We start from the raw sequence: 27,451 nt of genomic DNA, 5'->3' as shown, positions 1-27,451 counted from the left end.
AAAAAAATAAACTACATCAATTTGTACCCTATTTGAGCAGTGTTATTTAGTAAAGAGAAAACTACCAGCATAAGCCCAGAGAGGTGAAAACATTCTTTGCAATAAAAGACTTCTTTCAGCCCCAAAGAGTTGAACCTGATTTACACTTTAAGGGTAACTTTCTTCTTAAAAACTTGAAGGGTTTCACATCTAGTATTTAATTTATTTTTAATACCCACTTCCTTCTACACCCAGTTAAATAGTAAAGAGAAAATGTCCTTTTCTATTTATTACTTTTATCAGAATCTGAGCGAAATATAATTTGGAAAATGAGAAAAGTATACATTCAAAATTGAAATCACTATAGTTATTAACACTTGCAACATGTGGCAGTTTCCTTTTCATCTTTTTTTGCTAGACAGAAGGGCTGGCCAACAGATAAGAAATTCGTTTTGGGTTGATAGTCCCCATTTTAGGGACAGGAAAACCAAGGCTCTGAAATAAAATGACATAGACAATCACATTCATTCATTCATTCATTCATTCAATCAAATTGAGATTCGATGGTCACTCCACAAACCGGATGGGAGTACGATCCCCAGTGGCCTTACCTGTGATTAAGCTGGAGATGATGAGAGGCAGAATAAGCATTTTTAGCATCCTCATGAGTATATCCCCTGGGAAGGCTATTAACATAACCACGTCAGGGTGGAGAGGAGAGGCCAAGCGGAGAAGCCCTCCACATACTGCCCCCAGGATGACACCTATAAGGGAGAGGGGGAGATATCTGAATTTATTTTGGGCCCAATAAAGTGACTAACTCTAGGGATTCTGCAACGTTGACCTTTTTCCTACTTCTCCATTATCGGATAATGAATAGCACATAATGAAAATACCATTAGATCGTGAAGTCGACCTTGACGACTAGTGAGAGAATACTGTGTACCTCCAACTATTCTAAACGGCGGTACTGACAGGGTCAAGGAGAGCCCTCTCAAGGCTTTGTGAGAAGGAGGATAAGGTAACTTGACTAACTTCTTTGAAGATACTGTCCCCTGGTAGAGTCAGAAATATAGTCAGAAATAATCCATAGTGCCAGCTACTGCTTCCCAGGCCCTCCAAGCCTAGGCCTGGCCATTGGTATGGTGTTTAACATATTCCTTCCCTTTCTGACTGGATACCAGATAAAAGGAACATTTGATTTACCAAGCCGGTGCGAGTTTTCTTTTTCCTTCTATTTTCTTTGGCTCCCAACAATTTCCCCGTGGCTCATTCTCAAGAAGTTTTGTCCTTGACTTCTATGTTCTCTTACATAATCTTTAGACTTGCTGATTTTATGGCAGATTGCGGGGAGGGGGGGGTCTCTAAAAGTGTATAATTTGGGAAGAAACAATTTAGGCAGAGTTGCTGGCAGGAGCCTTTCACTTTGCATACTTGGGGATTCCACGAGACAAACTTTGGATCTCTGCAGACAGGAGGCCGACATAAAAGATCCTTGTAGAAACCACAAATCAGGTCATAGCACCACTGGCTAGGAGGGAGGGAGGAAGTTCCTACATCCGTGGGCTATGATGTTAACTGCAGGGATGGGAGGGGAGTGATGTGTCCAAAAGCCTGATGGTTTTTACTTTTACAGGTAAAAAATATACTTCTTTAGAATCTACGATGAGTAAAATTTCTTCATGTGGAAGGTAACCTTTGGAAACCCTACCACACCTCTGTCTTCTTTCATTAAGTAAACTGAGCTGTGGCAAGCCCCCAGTCCAGACCCTGGTCCACTGACATCCAAGATGACTGACTCAGAGGAGAAGTCACGGAATGGAGTGGGGAAAGGGCAAGGCACGATGAGTTGTTCATTGCTTCTGTATGCAGCCTAAGTGAGAGCTGAAGAACAAGGAGGGATCGAGAGAGGAAATGATGTGGTTGTCACTACAAAATACTGCAATCTCCCCATTTTCAATAAACCCTGGTCGAAAACCCAAGACCAAGGTGTGTCAACAGTCACAAAAAAGGACAACCACAGCCTGGGCGAGGTCTGAAGCAGAGGAATCAGGCTCTTGCGAAGGAGCCTGACCAGATCCAGGCTTCTGGACAAACCTCTTCTACCCTGACCTCATTAGCTAATGTGCTAATTTAATCTAAGTTAATGAGGGTGTTCGTAGGTGAGACGTTGGGAGCCCTCTTCGTGGGGTTTTCAGCAACTGCTGCCTTTATCGCCATGCAGGTATTTCTCTAAGTGTGGTATGCTGACCATCTGTCTTGGAACCACCTAGAAGATTTGTTAAGATGGAGATTCGAAGGCCTCACTGCAGATGGGCCACAGTCTCCGCGTGTAGGGCCGGGGAATCTGTGTGTTCACACACTCACAAGAGGTGGTGAGGACCACTAGAATCCCAAAGGAGAAAACAGATAGCCAGGGCAGGTGGATGGGAGACTGCATCGTCAAGGCAGCCGTGCCTGGGCAAAGGAGGCCTTAGGCTCCTTTACAGGGGGAGGGGCTTCCTTTACAGGGGGAGGGCGGCCGTGGGAGCCAGCTTCCGCACAGAGCCCGGAGGCAGCCAGAGAAGACAGGCAGGCCCTGTCACTTACCAAACACGGTCAGTGTGAGCAGGAGATTCTTCCCCAGCTTGTCGCACAGGCGCAGGCCCAGAGGCCGGTGCTTCGGCTCCTCTGAGCTGAGATGGCTGTCGTGCATCCGTACTTCCACCTGCTTGGGCATGTTGTTGGCACTGCAAGAAGAGCAAAGGTAGTGGTGAGGGCCTGCTGGGTGCCCCCCTTGTGCAGTCTGCGGGGCTCAGGTAACAGCAGGTCAAACAGGCCTCCCGCCAGGCACGGTGGGGTATCTAGAACCACTGGCAGGAAAATAAAAACCAGAGCAGCTCAGGGGACTCTGAACTGCAGTTACCTGTAAGCAGGACGCCAGGACACATGGAACCTCTACACGCCAGGCACTTTTATCCCTGCCATCTTGGATCATCATGGTAAAGAAAAGGCATACCACAAGGCGGGGTGAGGTTCTTCCAAGAGTTGCCCACCATGGCAACTCTGAGAGGCAAGTATTTCAGCCCCGTTTTCCAGAGAGTAACTTGCTCAGGGTCACAAGGCTAAAAGAAATGGAGATACAGGGGCGCCTGGGTGGCTCAGTCCCTTAAGCATCTGACTCTGGCTCAGGTCATGATCTCACAGCTCGTGGGTTCTAGCCCTGCGTCGGGTTCTGTGCTGACAGCTCAGAGCCTGCAGCCTGTCTGGGATTCTGTGTCTCCCTCTCTCCCTGCCCCTCCCCGACTAGTGCTCTGTCTCTCTCTCTCTCTCTCTCTCTCTTTCAAAAATAAACATTATAACATTTTTTTAAAAAAATAAAAGAAATGGAGATATCAACCCAGCTATATCTGCCTCCAAAACCTGAGCTCTTTCATTCTTGTATCAATAGCCCAAAGTGACCTTTGGATTATCTCAGGTCAGAAGGGTCATGACCTAAGTCACGCTAAATTCAAACGCCTCTGAGCTCAAGCCTTCCCAATCCTGGTCATGGAAAAGTCATAAATGTGGGTGGTCCAAGTTTTGCCTCTCTTTTGGAAAGCATGGTCTATCTAGTTTTTTAAAAATTCAATCAACTGTGGTTTTTAAAAGGTCATCTGCATTATCAGGGCTTTGCTAAGCTGCCCAAGAGTCATGCTACTCAGCGTCAAAGACGTGTGGCTTTAAGAAGCACGTGATCCCCTTCAGCCCTCAGTGCAGCCCAGCCCTTTCCCAGATAAGCCCCATGCTGTGATGAGAGTCTTACAGGGGTGGTTGCGGGTAATGAGTACACTGCCTCTTTTTCCAGCTTGGTCATTGGCAGGCCAGTAAGATTTCAAATTTAGGCTTGGAGATTCACATCGGGAGGCCAATTTTTTTTACTTTGCCAACTTAAGACCCTTTTGTTAGTTGCCATTTACAATCACCATCGCGTGATTCAAAAAATCCCTTAAGTCTTCAACACCGAGAAAGACAGGTCACAGCCTCGAATAAATGGCAATGCCTTCGAAGATGGGAGGGAGCTAGCCTTACCCAGATATTGTCTCCAGAGATTGGGAAAGGCTTCCTTTGGAACCAGTAGCAATCGGCGGACCAGGGGTTTGAAATCACTGGTTATAATGGAAATCGTGTGGGTTTTGGAGACAGGGAACCTGGGATTTAAATCATGCCTCCATCACTTGCTAACTGTGTGGTGTGTAGAAAGAAGGCCTTGGGGCGCCTGGGTGGCTCAGTCGGTTAAGCGTCCAACTTCGGCTCAGGTCATGATCTCACGGTCCATGAGTTCGAGCCCCGCCTTGGGCTCTGTGCTGACAGCTCAGAGCCTGAAGCCTCTTCAGATTCTGTGTCTTTCTCTCTCTCTCTGCCCCTCCCCCACTCACACTCTGTCTCTCTCTCTCTCTCTCAAAAATAAATAAACATTAAAAAAAAAAAAAAAGAAAGAAAGAAGGCCTCGATGCCTACCTTGTGGACATTAAACATGGTAAGATAGGTTAGGGGCCTCGCATGACACCTGGCATGGGTTGTGACTTTCTCCAGGCAGCACGGAAACATACGGTATTCATCAAGTTCGTTACAAGGGTGACGTTTGCTCCACCATTCCAACAAGACACCAAGCTTAGCTTCCAGAGTCTCAGATTTAAGACCAGGGACCCAAATACAACTACGTACTCTTTCCTAACAGGCTCCTTAATATACTCGCTACCAAAATGTTTTGAAATTAGGAATGATGTCTCATGATCTGGTTAGAATACCCAAATGAAAATATTAGTCAAAATATCAGCATCTCGGTGTCCCCTTCGTGGCCTAATTATCTACTCATCTAGTTAGTTTTGGGGCAGCCTCTGACTAGCTGTCATGTGTGTGCTAATGATCACTCAGACTGTCTGAAAAGAAAGTAGGGCATGACTGCTCGCAGCAAGCACATGAGGGCCAATCTGGTCAGCAAGCAAGAAACACCACTTCCTCTAATCTCCACAGGAAACAGACAGAAAGGCTCTTTTTACAACACAGCAGGGGAAAATGATCAAAACGGTCTTTTTTAACATGGGTAGACCATATGTTTCCATTGGGATCTTTTGATAGTTTTAAGCATTTCTCCAGTCAGTAATCTAAAGCTCCAAACCAGGAAGCAGCCAACAAAGAACGGAGGCCGTGTGTGTTCTGAAATGGCGAGTGCATCCGTCAGCCAGCCTTTGGCATCACTCTAGGTCCCCTTGAGATTGTAAACCCCTCTGCCTCCTGCTTCGTTTGAATCCCTTTTGCCACTGAAGTTAGACTCAGGCGCACGATTGGTATTTAAGTGAGACTAGCAAGCATTTCAACCAAATGCTCTGGCAAGATCCAAAGGATATAATGAAAGTGTTAGGCACCAAAACAGCCACGTCAGAGTGAAGACACGCCAGTGTTAGGTAAACGCACGCACGCAGTCCAGCAGTGTGGCTGAGTGTCTGATGCGCACAATGCTTAGTTGTACGCACCTGCTGTATGTTTAATGGTTTGTTTCTCAGGCCATGACAAAATGTCCCCGAAACCCTGAATCAAAACAGCCACATCAAAGTGGCAGCATCAAAATGCCACGAACCCACATGTATTTATTGAGAGGATCCCTGTGACTTCCTCAGCTCCCTTGAAATTAACCAAATGCTCATAGGCTCAGAGGAGGTTCTGACATCGGCTCGTAGAGAATGATTTGTGACGTACATCAGGAACCCAGCTTGCATCTAGGAACACAAAGTCCCCTAAAAACTCTTGGTAGCAATTCTATACCAGCCTACATGATCACCACATCACCGGAACACAGGAGAGCCTGAAGTGGAGAATATTATAGAACACAGCATCACATCATACTGTACAACAGCGCAGAGCTGTTTGTAAGACTTATACATACATGGCATATGAATGCTGGTTACTGAATGCACATAATAACAGTGGCAGTAACAAGGATACCTGGTATTTACCAAGTATTCTATATGTCAAATGCTATCCTCAGGAGAGAGTAAGGTGTAATCCCTGCTCTTAAAGAGCTTGTCAAGGGAATCTGCTTTACATGTGGGCCGTGGTCAAGCTCTGCAGTGGGTAGCTGGGGAAATGGGAAAAATGGTACCCAACGTAGCTTTGGGGAAGAACAGTGTTCAAGAACAGCTCCCAGGAGGGCTGACACCAGAGTTCTATCTTAAAGAATGGATCTAATTCAAACGTCTATATCCGTCACCAGTCCGTGAACCCTGGGAGAGCAGGGCTGGATCTTTCACACCTGGTACCAAGGGCTTGATGACTATTTGCTCGAAGAAATTATAAATTGGAAAGCAACTACAAAGGGCAGGCACCTTCCTTTCTCCTGGGAATGAGGCCCTTTTACGGACAGAGTGGCAGCATATCGCTTCTGCAAGCCTCTTTCCGGTCTTGCGTTTATTCCACAGATTTCTACTGGACACATATGACAGGTCCCATGCTGTTCTGGATGCTAAAGATATCACAATAAACGAAGCAAGCAGAACCCTTGCTCTCATGCAGTGAACATTTTAGCGGAACAACAAATAAATGGACAAACATATTTCACGTGGAAATACGCGCTGGGAGGAAAATGACACGTGGAGAGGAGGCGTGCTATATTTTGCATCAGGTGGCTGGGGAAGGCTTCTGTGATAAGGGGGCCTTAAAAGCAAAACCTGCAGGGAATGAGGGCTCTCTTACATGAATCAGGCAATTTATCCAGAGCTTAGGAAATAAACGGAATGTACACCGTTTAGAAACCTGTATTTCCACACTGGAGCCCGAAGCTCCCACCAGATGTAATTCCGGGTGTCCACATGCTGGTTTCTTAGCACAGGCACTGATTCAAATGAATGTTGAACCAGTAACGCCGCGCTCTATTACCATCATGCATATGATGGGAGTTTCGGCTGTCCCAGCTCCCAGCAAGGGGAATGATACCAGGGAGAGGTGAGCTGGACACCCAAGGAAGGCTAAGGTCACAACAGCCTGCACATTTGCTTCCCTGGCAATGAACAGAAAGGGCAAGACCTGATATGGGCAAGCTCACCGGAGAAACACGGTAAGTTAATTCGAGTGTGTGCACTTACCCCCTTATCATTCCTCCCTTCCTACAACCTGTAGGAAGTGTACACAGAACCTGTGCCTGTGTACACAGAAAAGCAATGAGGAGTTTAGAAGCTCAGGTGTGGCTTGGTGAGATCAAGTCCATCCAGCCTGATGCTGTCCAACCCCACTGACCACCTCTGTTTCCACTTGAGTGACTTCTGGATGGAACATTTAGCAATGCAATTCCTTAACACTGGAAGTTGTGCATGCCAATTCTGCTGGATCGCTCTCTATTGGCCCACAAAGGAAGGCCATGTGATGGGACATCTGTTTGGATAATTGAAAACTTCAAGAATGAGCCTATAATTTCCTTCAGCCATAACGTCTCCGCTGAATTAGTTAAACGGCTGTTAATTTTGCAGTCGCTGCCCTGTCCCTTCTCACGCAAATCCACGAGTACTGTTTCAGCTTCTCGCGCAAGACTTCCTCTGGGCTCGAAAGGGAACATGTAATGGGGCCGGCTGGTGCTGAGTTTTAAACTATTCTGAGAACCTGCTTTTCATTAGCATTCGATTTCCCTTGCTCTGTCAAGAGCCTCTAAGAATAGGCTCGTTAGATGTGGGCTCTGATTCAGATTTCCTGCCAGCACACTTCAGTGTTGCCTTATCTGGCACCATAGTCTTTCTTCCTCTTCCACTGGCTCAGTGAGGTGGCAACAGAACATTCCCCAGGGAACCTAAAAGCAACTGATGTGTTTCTGCCTGGAGGATGTGAGATCTCCAAGGAGCATCACCATCCAGCCCTCTGCTGTGCAAGTCCAAGAGCCTGAGGAGACAATGCCCAGGAATTGCCCTAAGGGGGACTCCTAGGTCAGACCCTCAAAAACAAAAATAGAGCCTGCTGAGGGCCTTTCCTCTTGGGTGGTTGGCGTGTTTGGAAAACAACGCTGGAAATGCCAGTGCTGTCACAAACCGGTGACTATAGCTGTGACTGCCCCACATCTGGGATTTCCCCAGCTCCCTAAAGAATGCCACCTTTGCTGTGAAAGGGACTGGAACTCTAAGACAGCGGGGCATTCCCAGCCCACCAGTCCCTCCACCCTCGCTAGGTCCTGTGAGACCTGGTTGAATGGTGTCATGACTCTCCCTCTGACAGCCACTGGGTCTTCAAGGACCCTGTGAATGAAATCTAAATGTTTGCAACCTCCAAATCTCCCTCCGGTCCCTTCTTCTGTTCATCTTTGGCTGGTATGTCCCCGTCTCGAATCACAGACATGCTTTCTAGAAAGGCCCTGCCAGTGGGCCACTCTAGACTTCACAAACGATACTCCTTTTCTATGGCTTTTTCCTGAGCATCCAAAGGTCTGGTTCAAGAGCACAGTTTAGAGTTTTCCCAAATCATGACAGGATCGGACCTGGGAACAAAATGAAACTGGAAGTCAGGAGGCCTGGGTTCTAATTCCAGGCCTGCTGCTACCTGGTAGCGTTGGGAATAGCATGGGGATAAAACGGATGTAAGGCTACTTGCCCATGACCAACAAACAGGGAACAAAGTAGTATGAAATGAGAAAAACAAACTCAACGGAAGATACCAATAGGGTTTAGGTGTCATTTTTGGCCGATTTTTATTTTTTAGGTTCCAGGCTCTTCATCTGTAAAATAAGGGGGGTGAATTAGACATTCTTTACCGTTCTAAGATTCTGTGATTCTCTGGGGGTGGGGGGAGGATATTCACAACCCTTGGTAGCTTTCATTTTAGTTACTCAAGACTGAATAAGCTTACAATGTACCATGAGATGAATCATTTCATCAACCATGAGGGGCAGCCCGCTCACTGCATGTCAGTCCCCACAGGGAGAGGCACATGGGTGACTTAGAGACAAGAGACAAACCAATAATAAAAATAAGCACCGTTTCTTTATGCCCTTACCTCCATGTTTTTCCCTCACCTCTCCGATCTCTGCTGCAAAAGCATATTTTTGTAGCATTACTAATGCTGAGTTAGGGGTCAAAGTTGTTACACAATTCAGACACGGGCATCTTCTTAATCCCCCATCCACCCTTGACCAATTCTCAGTCTAGATTTCTAAGATAGGCAGGTCAATGCCACAGGAACAGACTCAAACAGGTGAACCAGCACTGGGAGCCAGCCAATTGCCAGATTCATCCCTGAATCACCACCCATATCACTCCCAGTCAGCTCTCATGGAACTGGAGAGGTGGCATTCACAGAAACATTCCAGATGAAAAACTGAGGGAAAGGAGTCTTTTCTTCATAACATTTCCCAAACCATGGGGCCCCAACTGGCTAACGACATGAATGGTAAATATGGAGCTACCCAGGGCTGGAAGAAATTACAGGAGACAGAATCCTGAAGAGATAAATAAAAATAATACTCATTTGGCCCAGAAACAGAAGTTAAAACACCAGCCACCAATTGATTAGCAGCTGCCAAAAGGCGACTTGGTGGAATGCAATGACATAAATGCGTGGCCATTGGATTCTTGCTTAAAATCTCCCTTTTCCAACCATGCCTGGGACGAGGCATTGATTTCTTGGACAACAACATGCAGCTCACTGGGTCATTACAGAGCTTCAATGAGGTAATACTTAAGAAAGCACAGGCCGAGTAAGTAACATGTAACTGATACTCAATGTTAATTTCCTTTTTTGTCTTAAATGCCTAACATGGTGCAAAATGACCATTTCGATGGTCTCTTTACAGTTGAGTTTTGGCAATAAATGGTACTTGCGTTTTTTACAAAAAGAAAAGTCACAAAGGCGCCTAGGTGGCTCCATTTGTTGAGTGTCTGACTCTTGATTTCAGGCCAGGATCCAAGGGTCTTAGGATTGAGCCCTGCATTTGGGTGGATGGGGGAATGGGGGCTCAGGATGGAGCTTAAGATTTTCTCTCTCTCCCTCTGCCCCTCTCCCCTGCTTTCTCTCTCTCTCTCTCTCTTTCCCAGAAGGACCAGAGTGGGTGGGGGCCTGGGAAGCTTCTACACTGTGGAATAGCTGGACAACCTCCCAAAGAACATCAGAAATACAGTCTTAAGTATAAAACCTCTGGGCTTTTGTGAGATCCTCCCAAGGTTAGAGACTTAAACTGGCCTTGATACAACAGATTTCCCATTTCCAGAAAGGCTCACCACCCAAAACAGAAATAAGATGCCACGGAATAGGGACCCTCCAGGCCTGGGTGAGAGACTGGGGTGGGGTGTTTAATCATCTCCAATTGGCATAAAGGTTATGCCATGACCCAAGAAGACACTGGCCAGCCCTGTCTCCAGAGAGGCATTGTCACTCCTGAAGTAGTTGCTACCCACCTGCGGTTCATGGAACAACATGAAAATACCCTTTGCAAACATCACACAACTCCAATAAATAGGGAAATCTATGTGGCACGCATTCTGGGTTTTGAGCCACAGGGAACTTGGCCCTGCTCCCAGTTTGCCTTGAAGCGAATGGTTTCCTCCGGCCAAAATGTCCTCTCCACCCTAGCCTCCAACCCTGCCTTCATGAACTAACTTCTGTTTCTTCTTCAAAACTCGGGTTTTTTTTTTCCAGTATGACTCCCCTCAGAAAGTCTTCACTGACTTTTAGATGCTCCTTCTGCAGTTTACCTGTGTTTATCCGGGCCGACCTCTCTTGAGGCATTTATCACAATGACCTATCTGTTTCCCCCACTGGAATATAAACTCTTTGAGGGCATGGCCTTGTCTTAACTCCACTCTCTCTCCCTCAGCACGGTTCCTGGTATATGGTACATACTCAAGTTCTGTATGTTACATGAGTGAACCAATGAATGGGCAACAAGCTAGAAGGCATGTTCTCATCACAGGTTCTGTGGAGTAGTGCCCTGAAAGCCTAGGAAATATGGAAAGAGGAGAAAAATGAGAGCAAAAGCAGCGAACACCTGCATTAGGAAAACCCACAGGTGGCAGGAAGGGGCAGGCTGCTACCAGGTAGGTCTGGGCCCTTCCCTGCTGGCAGCTTTGATCCAGCTGCCTTGCCCAAGGCGTGGTGGCCCCAGTGCTTGCAGCATTCTCAGGGGAAGAGGAACCATGCACCCATCTAGGCTTGGCTAATGAGGCCTTCAGGGGACACCGATGAGGACCCCGGAAGATGCCGTGGGATCTAATTGCCAAAATCAACATCTCTAAATCTGGACCCTCCAAAATGTCCTTCTACCAAAGTGCATGACCACTCTTTCCTTTTCCAGAAGTCAGTGGAATTCTGATTTTGAGAAGCCCTCTTAATTAACAGAGCTCTGGATTTGGCCCTCAGGCCTGGGAGGCTCTTCTTTTGGCCCCTGAAGCTTCCAAGCTGAGCCTTCCTAGCCTGCCAGGCAGGGCAGCAACTGGGATGTTCACAAGTGGCTTAGCTTCGGTGCCTTCAGGCACCAGGCAGAGACCAGGCACCAGGAAAGGTAGCTGGGACTTCCTGGACGTTCTGGTCACACCTCACAGTTGTTTTTCATCAGTGCAGCCCTTGCCCTTCTTCGCCCTTCTTTGAGCAGAGCGGTCCCTGTGCCTTTTCTCTCCTTCTAGACCAGGCAGCCAACCTTGCGATGCAACGTGAACTCCAAACAGGAAGACAGTTGATGGCCGTGAGATTTCCCAGGGCTGGCTCTGGAAACGCCACACTACGCTTCTGTGGGGAGATGTTGTAGGACGTCCTTTATGCCTCTCTGGAGGTCTCCAAAGGCGCCCACTTCTGGCTCCCAGAGGCCTGAAATTTCTCCTTGAGAGTCCCATCCTTCGCATCTCAGATTGAAGCCGCAGCCCGTGGAAAAACAACCCTTTCACTGACAACCCAGCATGAAGGAGCTTCTAAAAACAGGGTTTGCTGGGGATGGGGGACCCTTTGACATGAGTCCTGACCAGAACCACACCCAGAAGCTAAGTAAAAGGAGAGCTGCTCAGGACATTGGACACAAGCTTTGCCAACTACACGCTGTCACCCAGGGTCAGTTCTGAGCTTAACTGTGGCCTCAATAGGGTTTCTTGGCTACTAACAATTTCCTTTTTCTTTCCCTTTTTTGTTTTTAATCTGGACGCTAGTTTCACATGTGTGTTCAATTTGAGAAACCTAATCGAGCTGGTCATTTAAGATCTGTGTGCTTCTCTGTATGTGCATTGGACTTGAACAAAAAGCTGAAAAGAAACAAGCAAATGAAATTATGTTGTTGGCCCCCAAATGGCTGATTCCTACAGTGGTGCCTTTGCCGGCAAAAGGTGCAAATTTCGCCCACCTTCTACCTGGGAGGCATGTGGAAAGTCTCCTTCCGATGAGACAAAACCAGTAGGATCTGGGGTGACCCGGTTATAAGGGGGTGGTCTCACTGGCCAAAAAAGATGCCCGTGGTCCTTATCTTTCTGCCGCTTTTCCATGTCCATAGCTGCAAAGGTCCCTCAACACATTACCTTCTCTTCCATCAGGAGACCCTTGTAGGCTCTTCACCTCATGTTCATCTTTCCAGTTACAAACAATAACCAACATTTCATCAGTCGGATTTATTAACAAGTACGTTAATAATAATATCATGACAAACCAACATGTGCAGAGATCCCAAAGAACTGTCATATCCATTACCTTACTTTGTCTTCATGACATCCCTGACAGGGGAGGAATGGTCCCATCTTAGAAATGGAGATTCTGGGGGCGCCCGGGGGGGCTCAGTTGGTGAAGCATCTGACTCTTGGTTTCGGCTCAGATCATGATCTCACGGTTTGTGGGATCGAGCCTCACGTCAGGCTCTGCGCTGACAATGCGGAGCCTGCTTGGGATTCTCTCTCTCTCCCCCTCTCTCTCTCTGCCTGCCCCTCCCAGCTTGCTCTCTCTCTCTCTCAAAAAATAAAGAAATAAACATTTAAAAATTTAAAAAAAGAAAGAAATGGAGATTCTGAAACTTGCCAGAGCTCACGGCGCTGAGAAGCAGCAGGGGCAGGGTTTGAACCAGGTGGTTCTGCAGCCAGGATTAAACCTGCGTTGCCATCTGCCTTTCAGTCCAGGGCTCCTTGGGTACATCCTTCCTAGGGGTGTTTGCAAAGTGACAGACACCCTCGAACTTCCAAACCCACCAAAGCGCTATTAACCCAGAGACCTGTAACCCAGCACCCAGGGAAGGAAGGCAGTGCAAGGAGCGAGCTGCCCAGTGAGGGAAAAGCAGCTGCTGGCTGCTTGCCTTAAATGACACAGGCTCTCGGCCCCTGGCCTCGGGTGTAGCATGGGCTAAAGTGGCAGCCACTTAACTGACTCCTCCCCTCAGGCCACCGGGGTGCACAGGTGTCACCCTGTCCCCACGGACTCAGGCAGCACATGCTGATGTGAAATAACCTTGAGCTCGTCACCAGCAAGGACTCCTCACCTCAGAAGGGCTCCAATATCTGGTAACCGGTAATAATAAGGATGCAAATTATGATGAGGAAAATAGATAGTAAGTCAGGTCTATGCAAAGCTTGCTTCGTACCAGGCACTTTTCTAAGAGTTTTAGGTATAGGAACTGAGTTAACTCTCACAATAACCTCATGAAGTAAATACTATTACTAACAACCTTTACCAAAGGGGAAACTGAGGCACAGAATGGTTAAATTATTGGTCCAGTGTCACAGTTAGCAGTTTGTAGAGTCTCAACTTGAACGCAGGCAGTCCTAAACTTGGAAAAACAGGTCAGCTCTCTCTCTCTCTCTCTCTCCAGCCCTAAAAAAAAAATGCTCTTTATATTTGGTAATTTTATGCTGGCAGTAAACATCGACACTGAATATTTAGCCAAAAGAGGGATTTTGCTTAAGGGGAGAAGAGTCCAGAGAGAACAAGGAACAGGTCTAGTCCAAACCAGACATTGACGTTTAAGAGCTATATACACAGTCCTCACAGAATCCTAGAATTTGGGGACTGGACAGGCTTCTGGTCCTCCGTCAACCTCAAAACAAATGATTATCTGGTCCAGAGGCCCCAAATCTGTCTCTGGGTCATTTGTTAAAGACACAGATCTCCAAAATTTATGTCCACACGTGGATGTTTTATTACAGCAGCTTTAAGATTATGAAACATGAAACTGCCAAAACTTGGAAGCAACCAAGATGTCCTTCAGTAGGTGAGTGGATCAGCAAATTGTGGTCCATCCAGCTCTTATCCAGAGCTTAAGAAAAGAAAAAAAATCAGGGTGCCTGGGTGGCTCAGTCGGTTAAGCGTCCGACTTTGGCTCAGGTCATGATCTCATGGTTCGTGACTTCGAGCCCCAGGTTAGGCTCTGTGCTGACAGCTCAGAGCCTGGAGCCTGCTTCAGTTTCTGTGTCTCCCTCTCTCTCTGCCCCACCCCTGCTTGCGCTCTGTCTCTGTCTCTCAAAATGAATAAACGTTTAAAAAAAAATTAAAAAAAAAAAAAAAAAAGCTACCAAGCCATGAAAAGATATGGAGGAAACTCAGATGCACATTACTAGGTGAAAGTTGCTAATCCAAAAAGGCTACAAACTATACAGGACACTCTGAAAAAAGCAAAACTATGGAGATACTAAGATCAGTGGGGAGGGGCAAGAGAGGGGTGCAGAGGTGAAGTACAAAGGATTTTTAGAGCAGACATAATTGGTATGATACTATAATAGTGGATACATGTTAAACATTTGTCCAAACCCATAGACTGTTCAACACCAAGAGGGAACCCTGTGGGCAACTATGGACCTTGGGTGTTTGCAGGTTTGTCCCTGATGACAAATGTATCTCTCTGGTGTGGGTTGTTGATGGCCCCCGCAGATTATGCGCGTGTTTGGGAACCAGGCAGTGGGTGCATGGAAATCTCTGTACTTGCTGCCCAATTTTGCTGTGAATCTAACGCTGCTTTTAGAAAATAAAATCTACTGGGAGAAAAAAACCCAAACAGATTTTGGAGCCCCATCTCGGAATATCCCAAATGAGCATGTCTGGGTGGGGCCTAGACCCCTGGGCTGTTTTCAACCCCCCCCCCCCCCCCCCCCGGCTTTATTGCAGGCGTGAATGTCTGGTCAATGACGGAACAGTTGCAGTGAAGGGGGGTCTGATGCACCACACCCCTCACCATCTTGACACAGCACAGCTTCCGAGGCTACAAAGCTCTCCTTCATGGTAAACCTGAATCTGTTTCCCTGTAGCTTTTACCCACTGGTTATTTTTCTACCCTGCAGAGTGATTTAGTAACACTGACCATGGTTACTCTCAGGCAACTAATTGCTTCAGTGCACTCTCTCATTAACTCCTCCCAACGCTCCCACAAGGTAGATGCTATTATTATTCCTTCTTAACAGATGAAAAAACTGGAGGTCAGAGGTGAAGTCATTTGCCTAATGGCTGGTGAGGGGCCGGGCTGAGACTGAAAGCGCCAGTTCTACCTGAGCAAAAGGCTCATGCTGTTGATCACAACCCAACACTTAGCGATGCGTGAAGCCTGCCTCCTTCTCCATCCACCAGCCTTCCAGGAACATGAAGACAGCTTTTCTCTCTGCTCAGAGTTTTCTCTTCCTCAAGCTCCCCACCATCCTGGTTGCAGCGCCTCAAGCCACTTACACCCCTTTACAACGTGCCTCCTGGACCGGACACAACCATCCAGGTGGGGTGTGACCACATCCCTGCTCCCCCGAGCTAGTCAAGGCAGGCTTTCTAGCCCTCAGCTTGCAGCACCTCAGAATACGCCAGAGCTGGGGCTCTGACCCCCCATTTGGGGGAGTACTGGTAACAAATAGGGACCACTGATTGACTTTTTAGTACGTACCGGTAGTAGGCATAATAACACCACCACACCCCCCCCAAAATGTCCGTGTCTTAACCCCCAGAACCAGTGAGTATGTGAGTTGCACGGCAAAAAGGAATTAAGTTTGCTAACCAACCTTGAGATGGAGAGTTCATCCTGGATTATCCAGGTGGGCTCAACGTAACCACAACGATCTTTACAAGTGGAAGGGAGACAGGAGAAGAATTAGAGCGACAGCAGCGAGAAAGACTCACCCCATACTGCTGGCTTTGCAGACAGAGGAGGGGGCCGTGAGCCAAGGAATACGTGGGTGGCTTCTAGAAGCTGGCAAGAGCAAGGAAAGGCATTCTCCTTTAGCGCCTCCAGAAAAGAATGCAGCCCGCTGACACTTGGAATTTAGCCCCATGAGCCCCATTTTGGACCTCTGCCCTCCAGAAGTATAAGAAAATAAATGTGTTGTTCCCAAACACCCCATTTGTGACAATTTGTTACAGCAACAATAGAAAACAAATGTAGTCCCAGACCCTAGGCTGTTTCCTACATTATCTTGCGTGATGTTTACAATAAACCCGAGAGGCAAGGTGGCAGCCGCTAAGGTTCTCTCGGTACCCACCCCTCACCTTCTAGAGCTCTGCCCAGAGCAGCGGTGTGCTCAGACAGCTACGTGCCTCTCAGCCTCCCTGGCTGAGACACAGGCCGAGGCCCTGGGCACCACCGTCTCCCTTCTCCCAGCTCTGAGGGAGCTGGGAGACAGACACAGGCTGAAGCAGCATCTTGGTCTCCTTGGCCGGTCACCAGTTCCAAAGGCTGGCCGACGCAAGGTCTCTGGTGGCTCCCACCACCAATGGAGGCATTTCAGGGCCTCCCCGGAGGGCCTGTGCCTTTTCTTACTGAAGTTCCTTCCAATGAGCCACGCAATTTGTGGCTATCGATCAGGCAGCTAAATCCTCGGGTCCCGAGGTCTCCACCAGTCAACTCAGCTTCCCGACTGCCCGATCACTCCTGAACTAGTTGGACGGCCTGATTTTACAGGTGAGAACCTGAGCCATCCAATCACCAGCAGGGTTATCCTCTCACCAGGAAAACGGCTTCTTGAGAGAAGAATGGGCATTTCACACACCGGCCGCTTGTTGAGACGGCTGGTTCACAGCATCCTGCGTGGTTGTGGCCCAGTCCACGAGCAGACTACAGCCTGTTCCGTTACCCACTTCCCCCGTTTTTCATAGACAGATGCAGTGCTTGGTGTTTGAGTACTGTATTACTTCTCCCATCGGAACCTGAAATCTTTTTTTTTTTTTTTTTTAATTTTTTTTTTCAACCTTTTTTATTTATTTTTGGGACAGAGAGAGACAGAGCATGAACGGGGGAGGGGCAGAGAGAGAGGGAGACACAGAATCGGAAACAGGCTCCAGGCTCCGAGCCATCAGCCCAGAGCCTGACGCGGGGCTCGAACTCACGGACCGCGAGATCGTGACCTGGCTGAAGTCGGACGCTTAACCGACTGCGCCACCCAGGCGCCCCCGGAACCTGAAATCTTAATGGACTCTTTGACGTTGCTCCTTTGAACGATCCTTTCCTGAGCCCCCGCTTACTCTTCCTGCATCCATGATGCTGCATTTACCATTGCGATACATGAGTGTTGTTCCCTTACTGTCTGAATGGCTTCCCCAGCAGACTTGAGATTCTATTCATGAAGGGCCCATCTCTACCCCTGGACCCAATACGTATTAGATGCTCAATAAGAATCTGTTGAGAGATAATGACTCGGAGGTACGAGAGGCCCCAATTCCAGAGATCTGGGAAGTGCCTTTGGCAAAAGCCTACCCAGCACAGGGGCCGGATAAGAGGTTCCTCCCACGGATGTGGATTTGGAGAGGAGCCAAACAAAGCACGAGGAAAGGGTGCATGAAACTCCTTAGCTTGGGGTCTACCGAAGCTCAAACGGACAACCAGTGACCTTGCCAAAAGCAACTGCAGCTTGGAGTTACCACAGGTGGACGCAACTTGACATTTTATGCACTTCCTGAAGTCGCTCTGGCCCCACCTGCCCTCGGCTCCCCAGGAGCCGAGTTCAGTACGTTGGCGGTTGAACACTACTTCATTCTACACTGTTACCAATATTGTATCTAGTTCTGTCAATCACTACAGGCATTTAAAAATCTCCCTCAATGATTGTAGATTTGCCCAGTTCTTCTTTCTTCTTTCGTGTCTGTCCATTTTCGCTTTATATATTTTAAGGCTACGTTGTAGGTATGCTAAAACTTGAAAGTTTAGGTCTTTTTTGTGAATGTAACCTCTCAGAACTATGAAATATCAATCCATATCTTTAACAGTGTTGAATGTGGGGCGCCTGGGTGGCTCAGTCGGTTAAGTGTCCGACTTCAGCTCGGGTCGTGATCTCACGGTTTGTGGGCTCGAGCCCCGCATCGGGCTCTGTGCTGACAGCTCAGAGCCTGGAGCCGGCTTCCGATTCTGTGTCTCCCTCTCTCTCTGCCCCTCCCCCGTTCATTCTCTGTCTCTCTCTCTCTCAAAAATAAATAAAACGTTAAAAAAAATTTAAAAAAAACACCAATGTTGAAAGTACCTTTATCTGATATCAATATAACACTCGCATGTATGTTAAAAAAAAAAAAAAAAAAAACTCCACAGCAACTAAAGTGAAAGTCCTTCATCCCAGGTGTTTGGGAAAAAAGGCTCAATCTTGCTCAGTTTACAAAATCTTTCATTTTTTTCCACGCAGGGTTTCTTCGTGCATCCATGAGTTATCTAGTGGGCTCTTAAATCAAGACATCAAAGCCAGATCATACCCTGTCTTTGCTTGAATCCACTGTATAATGGCACGCACAATGCCAGACACCTAAAGGGATTCAGTCAAGACTAGTAGATCGCATTCCGTGCTGGGACAAAAGAGGGGAACAGGTAGGGGCTGGGTAAGGTCTGTGATGTTCCCTGGACTCCAGCACATCCTAAGGCTTTGCATTAACACGGAACTGGCAGGCTCTCTCGCCCTGCCTCCTTCGCCTCCCCGCCCTCTCTCCCTGTCCACCCTAAGTGCCACATTCAGCTGACACTCAGCCCTTTGTGCCTTACCTGAGAACAGATCCAACCCTACGATCCGGTCCTGAGAAATCACCATCACACAGTATGGGGAGAAGGGGGAGAGGTTTTACATCACACACCACCCAGCAAACACATAATAAAATTTCATTGGAGACAACTTTCTTCATCCTCCTCATACACCCCAAGTGTTTCTCCTCGTTCTCTTCATCTTTCACTCTCCACTTCCCTACCCCAGTGAGCAACACACAGCCTGACTGGCCGCCCAACAGCTGCCCCCCTGCTGTTCCTCAAGCACGATCCCGATCCCGATCCCGATCCCGGTGGGTCTCAGTCCCCAGCCCTGCCCACTTACCAAGTGTTCACACAAAGCCTCTTCCTCAGCCACTAAGAAAATGTGACCTTGTCCCATACCGTTCTCCCCAAAATAATGAAGAGAAGTCACCAAATCCATCTGTTCCCTTTACGTAAGGATTCTTTCTCTTTATGGCTAAGCTCAGTAAGAAGTAACTTTTACAATGTTAATGATAACAAGCTGGGTATGAATTCTAAAACCTCTTTTAATTTGCAGTGATAAATTTCAGTAAAAAAAAATTTTTTAAGTAGGCTTCATGCCCAGGGTGGCTTGAACACGGGGCTTGAACTCACCATCCAGAGATCAAGACCTGGGCTGAGATCAAGAGTCGGATGCTTAATCGACTGAGCCGCTCGGGCTCCCCAAACTGGGTAAACTATCATTTAAAATTTTCTTAACTAAACATCAATGCTCTTTGATTTAACCTTGTTATTGAAAAGCACTAAAGGTGCTTATCTGCTTTCCTGTCTCAGGAAGTAGAATCTAAGGCATATGATAAACTCGAATGAAATAGTCAAGCTTTTCCACTTGGAGAGTGTTGCAATAAATGCCACACACAATCTTTGAGGGGTTAGTCCACACGACCGTTTCTTCTCCCCTCAACATCATTTTTTCCCCACCAATTCTCCCTGTCGGTCTGTACAAGTGCTTATAAACTCAAGGGTAACACAAGATTGTTGTTGTCATTGTGGTGGTTGTTTTTTAATTAGAATCATTCAACAACATTTAAAAGCTAGTAGATTTCACATCAAAGTCCATATTTCTCCCTTTTCTTAAAGTACCAGAAAATCTAGATAACCTGGAACCTGAGTGGTTCTAACCATTCCTGAGATGGCGACCATCAGCGAGAACTGAGAAGTGATTTTCCCTTAGATGGGCATGGGTTTGCCAGCCAGCCAGTCACCATGAGTCCTTATTTCTTCCCTGACCCCAAGGCCAAGCATCAAATACCATTTATCGTTGTGCTTCCATTGTTATTTCTCTGAAAGAAGTATTAAGAGGAAAGTAAACTGCTTTCTAATTTCATTCACACACCTTCCTATGATGGCTCTTATGGAGTTAGCAGCCCCTGTCCCATTTAGGTTTATCACTGTATAGATGGGAGCTGTCCCTGTGTGCTTAAATAAAATCCCCAAACAAGGAATGAATATTTATTTGCCAGGTTACAAAGTAGGTACACTGTGGGTTAACAGAGAGAATCACGTTGTTACCAAGGGTGTCACCTAATTTACAACTTCCAGCCAAGTTTCCCAGGGGACAAGTGTGAAAACATAAAGCCAGTGACCTGGGATCTCACCTTCCCTGAGAGCAGGCAGAGTCAGTGCCTGGGAATAATCTAGGACTGGCTAGCAGATTTCAGAGGGTGGAGCAGGGTTTCATTGTCTTCTCAGCATATCTCCTTGGATCAATGGCTCCAGGATTACAACTCTCTAGAGGAATGACTTAGCATGTGTTAAAATGCTAAGAGTGACTTCAGTCTTTTTTTACAAGTCTACAGGGAGGGGGAGGGGGTGTGTAAATTTGGTAATTTGGACTCCGACCTTACAGTCAAAAAGATGACAGTTATTTGCATTAGACATTTTATACCATGTGAGAAGTGACTGTTAGTCATTTTACAGATGAGGAAGCAGGATTAAGTAAGTCGCCTGTTATCAAATAGCTAGGAAAGGGCAGAGGTAGGAATCACATCCCCGCCTGCCTCTAATGAAAAGCTAATCCTTTTTCACTACAACATGGTGGCTGCAAGAACGTGCAGCTTCATGCAAACGACATCCTTAGATGCTCCTTAGTTACTGCATCATGGACCTGACCTTGAATTATCCCAGGCAAAGTGTGTGTATATGTGTAGATGTGTGTAGAAGGAAGGGGTTGCTGTTTTTCATTGTTTTATTTTGCCATTCTTGAGTAAACTTGTTGTTCACCAGTCTCACTAACTCACCCAACCTCAACTTCATAGCTCATAATTCTTAAAATATCTATATTTAGTTATTGAAAGCTATATTCCCTAAGGATGTTGAACACATAGGTGGCTTCAGGCCAAATCCTTTCCAACTTCAGCCTTAGTAGCAACAGGAGGTGCAAAATGACAGGCAACATGATGAAGTCATTGGGAACTAATTAGCCTAGGTCCCAGAGCCGAAGTCCCAGAACGCTCCTCATCACTTATTCTCAGTGACGTTGATGATCCCGACCCAGAGCAGGCCATTTGGCTTAACTCCACGGCTGAAGAGAATGTTCAGTAAAGGATTTCTAATTTGAGATTTTCCTCTGAATGATGTGAGGCCTCATTTTTCAGAGAAAGAAAGATGATTTGTCTGAGTTAGCATGAGGCTCCTTACAATGTTGCAAAGCAAATCTCATAGTCTCGGACTCACCCCACAGAAGACAAGGGAAAAGGTTTCTTAGCACCTGTCATCTAGTTCCCTTTGAAGGTGACCACAGAGGTCAGTTCCCTAATTGTATGCTATTGATTCATTCCTTACACCCATTGGGCTTTGTTATCAATCCGAGTACTGATTATACTACTGTCTTTTAGGCAGCATACCAACTCTGTGATAAGTGACTTCCTGCCTGTGCTTGTTCTGTACAACAAGTCTGTAAAGGGGATTATTATCGTCTTCATTCGATAGACAAGGAAACCAAGGGAACTAACCTGACTTAAATCATCCACTAAGCAGCAGAACCACAGAGCTAAATTTATAACTCCAAAGCCCAAGTTTTTCAAGACTACATTCAAGTAAGTGGGCAGCCAATTCAAATACTCCATCTTTTGGTCTGCTCTTTATAATTAACTAGAGCTTAGAACAGGAGTCAGCAAATCACAGCCCACCATATGGCCCACAAAGCCTAAAATATTTACTATATGATCCTATGCAGAAAAGTTTGCTGACCTTGAGCTTAAAAGTAGTAAACCAAATCCCAAATGTTCCATTCTGTTAACTGAGGTCTCTGTAGTACTTGGGACCAGAGGATTCTATGGCATAGTTTCGATTCATGAAAATAGTTCTTTTCATTGATTTATGTAAATGACCCTGAGTAATAACAGTTGGAAACAACTGTTTCGGGGCGGGGGTTGGGGGGTGGGTGGCGGGTACGAAATAGCTCTGGGTCTAAAATATCCACTTCCTGGATCACTGCATAACTGTTGGTTAACCAAAACCCAAGGAGAGTTTTACCCATCATGAAGAATTTGGCCAAGGGGTCTGCCCCACTGAGTGTAGACATAAGTGTTCATGGGCCTCTCTCTGTCCATGCTGATGGAGGGTTGGAGAGGAAGCCTTTCACCAGCATGCAAATTGAAGATATGCTGTTTTTAGATGGCTGCCAGCATGCTAAGCCAATGGAAATAATGAGGAAGAGACAGTAAGGCATTTTATTCACTGTTTTCAAACGTAGCAAGAGGTGTTTAGTAATCTTCGTGTAAAACAGACATCTGAGTCATCCCAGCAGCAGGGAGTTCTCATGAGTCATAAAACACATACTGGTCCAGAATCAGGTCTTTGCACTGGCTCAAGAACATGCCTAGAATCATACCCCATACTAAGCCACCATACTCCCCAGTTGGGATCCAAAAATCAATGAATCTTTATGGTCTGACTCCACCCATGTGCTCAAATGTACTAGGCACACCATGTGTCTATCAGGTAGAGTCGTGCAAGGCTTCAGGAGATGGGCTGGAGGAAACAGCTGCAAATTCCAAAACTATCACTAGTTTGTTGTTTGAACTTGAGCCTAAGATTCATCTGTAAAATGAGGTAATTGAATCAGATCCCTCTGTGGTGCCTTCCAGCTCTGTAAGTATGGAGAGCGGAAGGTCCACTAATAGTATAGAAACAACTCTTGAAAATATTGATGACATATTATTCATAACTCACTATATCTGGGGCGCCTGGGTGGCGCAGTCGGTTAAGCGTCCGACTTCAGCCAGGTCACGATCTCGCGGTCCGTGAGTTCGAGCCCCGCGTCAGGCTCTGGGCTGATGGCTCGGAGCCTGGAGCCTATTTCCGATTCTGTGTCTCCCTCTCTCTCTGCCCCTCCCCCGTTCATGCTCTGTCTCTCTCTGTCCCAAAAATAAATAAAAAACGTTGGGGAAAAAAATTAAAAAAAAAAAAAAAAAAAAAAAAAAATAACTCACTATATCTCATTATGCAATTAGTGTTATTATAATTATCATTAATGTTATCATTGTTATTAGCATAATAAAATAATAACATAAAAATAATAATACACTTATTAAGTATTTTCAATGTGCCAGATGTCATTTGTAGAGGTTTCTGGAATAAGTAGGAAAAGAAGATTCTATGTTCTTCCTGTGCAGTCTATCTTTCAGACTGCAGGTTAACAAACCATAGCCATGGATCAAATCCAGCCCACTGCTTATTTTTGTAAATAAAGTTCACTTGATAAGCCAGGCCCATCATTTAACTACTGCCTATGGTCGTTTTTGCACCACAACAGCAAAGCTGAGTAAGTTCAGCAGAAACCCTAAAATAATTGTTATCTGGCCCTTTATAGAAACAATTTGCTGACCCGGCTCATTTAGCCCCTATGCTGCAAGCCTCTTGCCTCCCTAGTATCCGTTGACTACTCTTTCGGTTCTCACCTCCTGACTTTCCTCGGGGTACCTTCCCTCCTCTACTTACGACACTGTGGACTGGGTGGATCTGACCCATTGCCTATCTCAGACCTGGCGCATCAGGACATTTCATCCTCATGACCATGAAGATTTAGGGGCAGGAATGTAGGATTCAATCAATCCTAAGACTTTTGCTGTAAATAGTGGCCAAAAACAAAGCTTTTTTCTTTTTTTTTTTTTTTTTCCTGACATTTCTGAGCTACAAGTATGCGACTACAGAGCTTCCAAGAGCCTTCATAGAAATGACTTGCCTGTGTTTGAAAACAAAGAAAGACGGAGAAAGAAAGCCTCGTGATAACATTTTAGACTCTGGATCCAACTATGCCTGAAGCTACAGGTAGACTTTTTAGCTAATAAGCCAACACCTTCTCTTTTGTTGGTTTAAATCAGATTCAGTTAGGCTTCTATCACCAGCCACTAAAACAAAACAGTCCTTTGAAACTGACATAACCATTTTCCCCGCAAAGACTTATCTGCCCAAAATTACATGAGCTAATGAATGGCAGGGTCTACACTGAGCTCTGTAAGATGAAGGAACCAGTGTCCAGAGCTCTCCAGAAGATCTGGTTAGGCCAGGGACAGGACCAATAGGTTATTTTCCTGTCTTTGAAGAAGGAACGTTTCAAACCACATCTCTGTTCTCTAGAGAGCAGTTCCTTGGGGATCATCCTGTTTTCTACTTCTGACTATCCCAAGACAAGGCCCCATAGAGTACCAGCTCCTCATGTGCTAATTTGGAGGAAGTTATAATGAAAAGCGGTATCACAGCCATTTGTCAGCCCTTCATTCTTGCCATACTTAACTGGGAAGAGAGGTGCTGCAGAGAAAACTGACCGCCTCCTGTTGAAGCTCTCAGTTGTCCAGCAATCAACATACGTAAACAGGCAGTCTCAATGCAGGCAGCAGGAATGAACCTCAGGCAAGGAATGAATCAGAGCAGCCTTTGAAGAAGCACAGATTCTGTGAAATCTCACCTACCTAGAACTATCTATCCCACAGGGCATTGCAGGGGAGCAGAATATGCCACCCCAAACTACGCCTCTTTGGCATCAGGGTTATTTGGAGCTGAAGGCAATCAAGACCTACCAGACTCAGGAAAAGCTTTTTACCACCCACCCCCCAAACTGCCTAAAAGAATTTAGAAAGGGGGCCTGTACCAGGGAAAGAACTATTATCAGGGATAACATTTTCATCTCAAATACTTATCTGTATGGCAGGGCAAACATTTTTTTTAATGTTTATTTATTTTTGACAGAGAGGGAGAGACAGAGTGTGAGCAGGCGAGGGGCAGAGAGAGGGAGACACAGAATCCGAAGCAGGCTCCGGGCTCCGAGCTTTCAGCACAGAGCCCTACGCGGGGCTCGAACTCACAAACTGCGAGATCATGATCTGAGCCGAAGTCGGACGCTCAGCTGACTGAGCCACCCAGGCGCCCCGGGGCAAACATTTTTTAATCAAACATTTGTTCTTCTCCTCTTCCTGGTTATGCCTTTCTCCCTTTTGAAGCCCCAGACCCCCATCTCTTTCTTTAGCTCACGATGGTATATAAGTCTCAAATGCCTGGCTGCCTTTGTGTCTCATAGCTTTGTGGGGTTCCTGGACATACATACAAAATTACATTTGTTTTTCTCCTATTAATCTGTCTTTTTATTACAGGCAGGTCTCAGTCAAGAATCTAGAAGTGTAAAGGAAAAAATAGTTTTATTCCTCTGTTGCATCTTCTTATATTCTGCTTTACAGAAAAAGACAGGGGCACCTGGGCGGCTCAGTCAGTTAAGCGTCCAACTCTTGGTGTTGGCTCAGACCGTGATCTCACAGTTCATGAGTTCAAGCCCCGAATCAGGCTCCGGCCTGTCAGTGCAGAGCCTGCTTGGGATTCTCTCTCTCCCTCTCTCTCTGCCCCTTCCCTGCTTGCTCTCTCTCTCTCTCCCCCAAAATAAATAAACTTAAAAAAAAAAAAATAAAGAGAATGACAGACTCCAGGAGGAATAGTATAGTGCAGGGTGTGGAAACACAATCTCTCAGAAAGGTCTTTGGTTGGTATGTGACTCAATGGTATACCTTCACCAGCTGAAGACTTTATAATAAGGACTGGACCTCAGACAGGCATCCCGGGGGACATGCCAGGCCCTCTGTCAGGGGTGTACTGGTCCCGACACACCAAACCAAGAGAGGATGAATTCTAGAATTTTGAATGATTTTCAACCAGAAGAGCTGAGCATAAGTTGAAATGTAAGAATGGATGGATGCATGGACAGATGATAGATAGATAGATAGATAGATAGATAGATAGATAGATAGATAATAGATAGATAGATGATAGATAGATGATAGATAGATAGATAGATAGATAGATAGATAATAGATAGATAGATGATAGATAGATAGATAGATAGATAGAGACAAAAAAAGTACACACTTAACCATAGCATATACAAAGATTACAGATAGCGTTCTGGAAGGATCACAGGATACGGGTAATAGCAGAGGACTCTCAAGAGAAGAACGAATAAATAGGCATCTCATGTGAGAGAGAGACTCACTGATCACTGCATACTCTTCAGTATGGTTTGAATGCTTCCCCATGTGCTTATTACTTTTTCAATATAAGGATGGAAAATAAGAGGGGATTCTCAAAAACATACTCAACAACAAACCCCTCTTGGTGCTTTTAATGACCCTAGAAGTTAAGTGACCAGAACCCCATTTCCTCGGACTGCCTGGTTAAGCTTTCTCCTCTGAGGCTTTGTTGTACTGGCCATGCAGTCGTTCACCCTGGTATGAACTCTGCTCGTGCGTCACTTCCCTAAGCAGAGAGACGAGACAACGGGACCCACCTTGTGCCAGGCAAACATGTTACGTGGGCTTTGTTGCCTTTGGGTCTGCCCTAGTTCAGAGGTAAAGGTGAAAGGGTGACATTAGGGAGTCCAAAGTCCCAGCCACAAAGCCTCCAGACCCTCTGCACACAGCCAGGGACAGGTCAGGGTTTCCTTGGCCCAGAGATCAAAGAGCTGTCCTCAGCCCGGCCTCCAAGGTACTCAAAGTTCTTGGAATATCCTGAGCCCCTCATTGACCTTATTACCGCCGGTGGATACCATTCAAGACTTCAAGAGAACGGGGGACACATAGATGGTTCGGTCGGTTTAGCGTCTGACTTCAGCTCAGGTCGTGATCTCGTGACTCATGGGTCCGAGCCCCACATCCAGTTCTGTGCTGACAGCCGAGAGCTTGCTTCAGATTCTCTCTCTCGGTCTCTCTCCGTCTCTGTCTCTCTCTCTGTCCCTCCCCTGCTTCACACACTCTCTCTCTCTCTCTCTCCCAAAAATAAATAAACATTAAAAAAAATTTTTTTAAGGCTTCAAGAGAATGGGACATGAAATAGACTGTCCAGCATGATTCTGAGCCACTCCATGCCCCCCACGCCAGACATACACATGCACAGGTACATTCCACAGGAAGAAGCTGGGTCTGGCTTTACAGCCCAGTGCTACTGCTCTCTAGCGGAACGAACCTCACCAACTCCTTTTTCATCCCTAGAGCCTGCTTCCTTATCCACACAAGGAAAGAGGATTGTAGAGAAGATTAAATTAGATGCAATCATTTCTGCTATAGATGCCCGCCACATAACAACAGTACTGTC

At 46.4% G+C, this 27,451-nt stretch overlaps 1 protein-coding gene across 6 annotated transcripts in view; it reads right to left on the bottom strand.

Annotated features, from left to right (window-relative positions):
- SLC1A2 (solute carrier family 1 member 2) overlaps nt 1-27,451 on the bottom strand; it is a 149,713-nt gene that overhangs the window by 56,204 nt on the left and 66,058 nt on the right. For all 6 annotated transcript variants that reach the window (XM_078433371.2, XM_078433372.2, XM_060606355.3 and 3 more), the window contains exons 2-3: nt 2,569-2,708; nt 591-743 (exon numbers count right to left, since the gene is read on the bottom strand). In XM_078433371.2, coding sequence (XP_078289497.1) covers nt 591-743; nt 2,569-2,698 — 283 coding nt within the window. In that variant the 5' untranslated portion in view covers nt 2,699-2,708. The remainder of the gene's footprint in view (nt 1-590; nt 744-2,568; nt 2,709-27,451) is intronic.

The sequence above is a fragment of the Panthera onca genome, chromosome D1 (genome assembly GCF_046562875.1).
Source record: "Panthera onca isolate mPanOnc1 chromosome D1, mPanOnc1 haplotype 2, whole genome shotgun sequence".
NCBI classification, from domain to species: Eukaryota; Metazoa; Chordata; class Mammalia; order Carnivora; family Felidae; genus Panthera; species Panthera onca.
The sequence above is the reverse complement of the archived record's forward strand: the minus strand, read 5'-3'. Positions and strand labels throughout refer to the sequence as shown.